This window comes from Olea europaea, chromosome 1 (assembly GCF_002742605.1).
Source record: "Olea europaea var. sylvestris chromosome 1, O_europaea_v1, whole genome shotgun sequence".
In the NCBI taxonomy this organism is placed as follows: domain Eukaryota; kingdom Viridiplantae; phylum Streptophyta; class Magnoliopsida; order Lamiales; family Oleaceae; genus Olea; species Olea europaea.
In genome coordinates, this window is record NC_036237.1 from 34,946,634 (window position 1) to 34,953,424 (window position 6,791).

Here is a 6,791-nt window from a genome sequence, read left to right on the forward strand (position 1 = left end):
TAAATGCAACTAATAACATATTCAATCATAACTTTTACAAATTAACGAAATCCAATTAAAAAACATATAAATAACAAGTTATCCAATAATATTACTTTACCAATATATACAAATATCAAAAAGTAGATACTAATACTAAAATTTTGACGATCCATATCAATAATTCATTTGCTTCAACCTTCAAGCCTTCGAGTCTACATAATTTTTTTTTTATTGAATTAGAAGTCATGAAGATAAAATATTTTTAAGTATTACTAATACTCACCAGCTATTTGATTTAATCATTAATTGCTTGACTTATCATATGAAGAAACTCTCAAAAAAATTTGAAAAAGCACAATTAACAAACATAAATAAACAAAAAACTGGTCAGCTAATAAGATTTATTAAGAAAAATAAAACATATATTTTATTACCTCTCTCATAAAACTCTATTTTTTCAATGCAAACATTATTTTGGAAAACTTTCAAAAGTCTAGATTTTTCAATTAGCTAGTTTTGTGTATAAATCAAGGCCTCATCTGTTTTAGGAGTTAAAATACTCCTAAATGGATCAAGAATGCGCCTTTCAATATCAAATGCTGACTCAATAAATTAATCGGCTAATTACTTAATTTGTTAATTTGTTTAGAATAAATTAAAATAATTTGATTTATTCTATATGTATATAAAATGAAAAAATATGGGAAGATTTGATTCTTCGTCTAGAATCGAGAATCGAGCCCCATTTAAATTTTTGTTTCCCGTATTTAAGTTGAGAAGAACAGTCGAATTCCATTAGTTTCGATTGGAGAGTATCTAACTTCTAATAAAAATGGGAAGGAGAATTTACTATTCATGCAATAGTAAATAAATTCAATTTTACTATGCATGATGTCTTTTTTTATTTTGTTTATGTCAAACAAATGTTCTTCCACACATCATGTCACTAGCAATAAAAAAATAATAATAATTTTAGTAAATAAAACTGCAAAAAAAAAAAAACACTCTTCGCACATGAGCTTTAAAAAAAAGCTCCGTACAGTGACTGTCACGTGAGTTGCACAAATTTTGTATTTATTGTATTTTTATTAGTATATGAATTTTAGTTTTTTGAAAAGTTTTTGAAACAATATTTATAAATATTTCCATGATATAAGAAAATAATTGTAAATTATTTTTACAATTGTGTAACAGTATTTTGTCATCTAAAAAAAATATACTTGTATATTTCATACTTGAATAAGAAATATACGAGATTATACAAATTATTTTGTTTGTATTTTTTGATAGTGTTGATATGATTGAATTGAATGTGAAAATTATATTTCTAAATTGTGTAATACAATATTGAAAAATTGAAGATTGAGCATCATATTCATATGCATTTATATTTTGTGCTTCATATATATTTAATATTTATTTTATGCTCATATTGAAAAAATAAAATTTGACTTTTTTTTTGAAATTCGATTTTGTAAGTGAATGTGCGTTGTTCTGTATTCTCGGTATTTGTAAGTGCAAAAATCGATATATAAAAATACAGTAAGTTGCAAATACGGTAGACAATATATACGGTAAGTTACAAATACGACAGAGAACATATACGGTAAGCTGCAAATACGGTAGACTGCAAATATAGTAAGTTGCAAATATGGTAGATATCATATACGGTAAAGTGTAAATACAGTAAGTTGTTTGCAAAGACGGTAAGCTGCAAATACGGTAAACTACATATATTAAGGGTGGGAGCAGGTCGGTTCGGTTCGATTCTCTTTAGAACTGAATCGAACCGAACCAAAAATTTCGGGTATTTATTAAATGGAACCGTCGGGTCCAAATATAATTATGGAACCGTTCGGGTTCGGTTCCGTTCGATTCTGTACTATAATTAAATTTTTTAACATTTATAATAACATTATATAAATACAATTAATGATACATTCAATGGTTTTGGAATGCCATAGACTAGTAGACTACCTTGTTCAAATGATCGTTACGGTCAAAGCTTCGGTTGGCGGATGTTGCAGCTTCGATCGAAAGTCACAGCATCGGCCGACGATTGTGTAGGTTTTGAAATGTCAGCGAGGTTGCGAGAGTCAAGACAACGTTATGCACTTTAATATAGGTGTTTCGAGTTATTTAGTGGATTGAATCTTGTTAGGCTAAGAAATGAAACAATAAAATGGGTAATGGGGCCAAAAATTAAAAAATTAGAAATGAAACAAATTATCGGGCCAAAAATTTGGATTTAAAAATTGTTAATTTGTTTAAAAAAAATTAAAATTAAAATAATTTGATTTACTCAATATAAAAAAAATTAGAAAAATTCGGTTCTTCGGTTCTTGGTCTAGAATCGAGAACTGAACCGTACCCGTTGGTTCTCAATTCAGATACCCGTTCGGGTATTTAATTTGACAAGAACCGTCGGGTTCGGTTCAATTCGGTTCGGTTCGGGAGATTTGCCCATCCCTAGCATATATGGATTTATAATTTGTCATAAATATATAAAATTTATTTAATATTGAATTTCTTAAATATTAAATGTTGTAATTCAATATTATTTCCTTTTTTATAATTGTATTTTCGAGAATTTAAAAAAAAAAAAAGGGGTTATGAAATTGCTAATTTTTAAATGTGTTTTTTTATTGAAGATAAAAATGATTTTTTTATGTTATTTTTTTAAAAAAAATTATTGTAATTTTATTGGCGTAATAAGAATATTTATTATCCATTTTTATTTTTTTGCATTTTCTGAAAAATTTTGTTTATACTGATTGACAAATGTTCTTTTGCACACGCATCATGCCAACAACATTAAAAAAAAATTATCAAGCAAGTGTAAAATATTGAATTTGGGTGGTATCTTGGAGCCTCCATTTGTGAAAGCAATGCCATTGTACTATCAAAGGTTGTTTGGTAGGAATTTTTATGTGAAAATGAATTTTTGAATAGTAAATTGATGGGAAATGTGTGGTTGAAAAATAAGAAAAAGTTTTTGATTTACGTGTACTATTATTTTAATAAAGAATGTGTGATTGAAAAAAAGAGAGAGAAAAATGCATTTCGATAAAAATGGGTGCCAAACAGGGCCTCAATATCCCCTTTTTTGCACAACTCACATATTGTTGCATTGTATGAATCATGAGAAAGCTCATTTCCAATACCGTAAATATGATTTGCATGCTCAGAAATTGAGCTGTGACTGAATTTTAAAAAAGACATAATTGATTTTGAGCCATGTTTTTCGACTCTATTTCGTTGTATATACAAAAAAATTACAATCTTGAAATTTGACTTGTAATTAAGGAATTTGAAAACAACTCTCCGTACTATGCGAAAAGTTTCTTTTCTTTCTGTACTGTGCAGAGAGCTGATTTCTCATCTCTCTGCACTATACGGAGAAATTTTTTTTTACTCTGCACTGTGTGAAGAGTTTGCCAACTCTCCACACATGGTTCGACTCTCTCCGAACTTTTTTTACTTCGTACATAGTTCAACTCTCTACACATTGTGCGAAGAGTTTTTTTTCTCTCCGCACTGTGCAGAGAGTTTTGACATGGTGCGGACCAACTCACAGTGCGGAGAGTTTTTTTTTGCTCTACATATTGTGCGGAGAATTGGTTTGTCATCTCTCCGCACTGTACGAACAATTTGTCAACTCTCCGCATATGGTTTAACTCTCTTCGTACTGTGTGGAGAGTTTTTTCTCTCAGCACTTTTTTTATTTTTTATTTTTACTCCACACTTGGTTCATTTTTCTCCGCACCGTGCGAAGAGTTTTTTTTTCAATTTTACAATATTGAATTACACAAAATTTAGATATATAATCTTCACATTCAATTCAATCATATCAACACTATTAAAGAATACAAGCAAAATAATTTGTATATTTCTTATTTAAGTATGAAATATACAAATATATTTTTTCTAGATAATATATTGCTATATAATTGTAAAAATAATTTATAATTATTTTCTTATATTATGAAAATATTATAATATTGAATTACACAAAATTTAGATATATAATCTTCACATTCAATTCAATCATATCAACACTATTAAAGAATACAAGCAAAATAATTTGTATATTTCTTATTTAAGTATGAAATATACAAATATATTTTTTCTAGATAATATATTGCTATATAATTGTAAAAATAATTTATAATTATTTTCTTATATTATGAAAATATTTTTAGATATTACTTTAAAAATTTAAAAAAAAAAATTAAAATTGATTAATTAATAAAAATACGATAAATAGAAAATTCGTCCAAGTCCATCTAACTAGTAGTGAAATTAACCCCCGTTTCTCCAAATTAATGGTGCCATTATAGCTGTAAATCAACCATCCACCTAAACACTCCGTCCAGTCCACTGTAAGAATTGGGAAGAGCGAGACTGGTTTGCGTTCTAAAATTGTCGGATTTTTCGCGACTGCCAGGGAACGTCATGAAGTAATCAAACTCGTAGAATCCGTATTTATTTTATTTTGTAATTATACTATATTTGGATTAAAGCATTTTTTTGAATTGTTCATTAGGGATTTAAAATAGAGGATAGTCTCTGAGAGTTGTGCATATCAATGATGAATGAAGTTCCGACACTAATTCATTTATGCGTAGCCGCCATCAGGGATGAACTTCTCCATGGTAATTCATCGAGTTATTATAAACTCTGTTGTTATTTATTATAGTAAAATAAAACGTGTGGTGCTGCCTGATATATGGGGTTTATTTTCGCTTTCTTGTTTTTACAGGGTATAGCCATGATGATATATTACCAGTTATATATGAACTTCCGCCAGAGTTGTTTGATGTTTTGTTGCCGGAATTGCCTCCGCTGGTTTTGCAGAAATTACACGAGAACTTGTGAGTTCAATATTTATGCATGAGTTAATGAAAATTGTTGGCTACTTGTTAATGTTGCCTGGTTTATCATACTCAACCGAGGAAATATCGTTTATGACGCTGCCTTTGATTTGCAAGCATATTTTTGTTGAATAAACAATCGAATTTTGAGTGGAAAGTGTTGATTTAGATATGGAAACATATGTTGATGCCATAATGTTTAGAGCTGTCCTTGAATTTTATTTTCCTTCCTGATTTTTGGATTAGTGGTGTCAGTCCGCACGTTGGATTAAATATAAGAAACTCGGCAGGATTAATTATTTTCTTGTTAAAACAGAAAGCCTTTATAATTTTCATTCAGAAGCAATTTTGCCAGCATTTCCATGGTTTTCCTTCCACTTAAAGTGCAAGGATAAAATATGCATACTATTCAGTTTATCACCACATGCATCTATTTGTATAACTGTGCTAGGTAGGTATGTGGTGCACACAAAATGGATCACAGCAAGCCATTCATGTATGTAACCCACAGTAGCACCTATGTGTTCACTCACTAGATTAGTATGATCGCCTTATTTTGTTGATTCGTGTCCTTTTCATAAATTTCCTAGTCTTTTAATGTTTAGTGATCATCTTGTGGTTAGAGTTGATATTTTTCTCCTCATGAGTTGTTTCTCTATTTGCATGCCTTGACTTGTATGTAGTAATCCTCATTTTTGGGTAATGCCTAACAAAAAAAAAAAGGATGAACTGTCAATGCTTGCAAAGCCCCTGGAATTTCAAGCGGTGTCAGTCCTGGCATCAAGATTGAGGTACTCGTGAAGGTCATGTAATTCAGAGAAATGCAATTAATTTTCAAGGCATTTAACGACTAGAAAACTTGTTAAATTAGAGTGATAAGCTTAAAGGTGCTTAAAAGCACCTGTTTTTGGCACATGCTCGNGGCATTTAACGACTAGAAAACTTGTTAAATTAGAGTGATAAGCTTAAAGGTGCTTAAAAGCACCTGTTTTTGGCACATGCTCGTATGAATGATTAGGATAAGCTCATTGTTTTTCTATCCAAATCATCTTAACTTTACTCAACCGATGTCAACTTGGTGAAATTGTTTGCTAAGATAATGCACAACCTGTGATTTATCTCAATGCAGGCCCATTGGATTCAGGGATGACTACGAACTTGCTAATGGTTACTCTGAACACCATAAAAAACGTAGAAGGTTGAGAAGAAAGAAGTTTTTATTTATTTTTAATCTCAAAAAGTATTCTTTACATATTTTAGAAAATGTTACTTGAGTCAATTCTTTGTGTGTGACTACTTTTCTACAGATTTGGGATCGTAGATTCGGCATGGAGGGCACTTTACAAGTTGCGCTGGCCTGGTCTTGGGCAGAAGAATCAGGTTATGGTTTGTCTGGATAAACATGAAGAAGAAAAGTACAGTTCAGTTGTTGATTGGCAGCAAATATATTGGGAGGCCCATTTGCAAAAGTATGCTTACCTGATTCAAGTTCTATAGTACTATTACCTTGTCATTGTCTAATTTTATTACATGAAGCTTTACTATGCTTTTCAAGCCAGTTGCGTGGATGCCATAACAGAGACAGCATTTCTTCCATCTTATGGCGGTTGTATTGGTGAAATACAAATTCCAGGTTAGATATACCTTGATTTTGTCAGTCATGTGTGTCTCTCAACCCCAAGTGACCACCTTTAGGTGGAAAACTGGAAGAAGTTGTATGTTGGTTTATTTGATCTTTAAACGAAAAAATTGATGTGGAAATTACATAGAAACCTACTTTTAAAGATCCCATTTCATAAATCATATGTTGGGTTTACTATTTCAAAAATAAGATATTTTGTTAATTAATTAATATATATAAAAATTAATTAATCTACCCTATTTCACTCCAAACCTTAATTCATTTTCTCTCATCCTACTCCATTCACTCTTTCC

General features: G+C 30.2%; 1 protein-coding gene across 2 annotated transcripts; it reads left to right on the forward strand.

Annotated features, from left to right (window-relative positions):
* The first annotated feature begins 4,278 nt into the window (after positions 1 to 4,278).
* On the forward strand, positions 4,279 to 6,785 carry LOC111402719. Of its 2 annotated transcripts, none has more exons than XM_023031072.1 (6): positions 4,279 to 4,442; positions 4,529 to 4,637; positions 4,745 to 4,856; positions 5,986 to 6,054; positions 6,164 to 6,325; positions 6,412 to 6,785. In XM_023031072.1, exons 2-6 carry the CDS (start codon positions 4,571 to 4,573, stop codon positions 6,473 to 6,475), a joined length of 474 nt encoding a protein of 157 aa, XP_022886840.1. In that variant the 5' UTR covers positions 4,279 to 4,442; positions 4,529 to 4,570; the 3' UTR covers positions 6,476 to 6,785. The 2 variants fall into 2 exon arrangements, with proteins under 2 accessions (XP_022886840.1, XP_022886835.1); XM_023031067.1 differs by having other exon boundaries at positions 6,416 to 6,785.
* Positions 6,786 to 6,791: the final 6 nt, after the last annotated feature.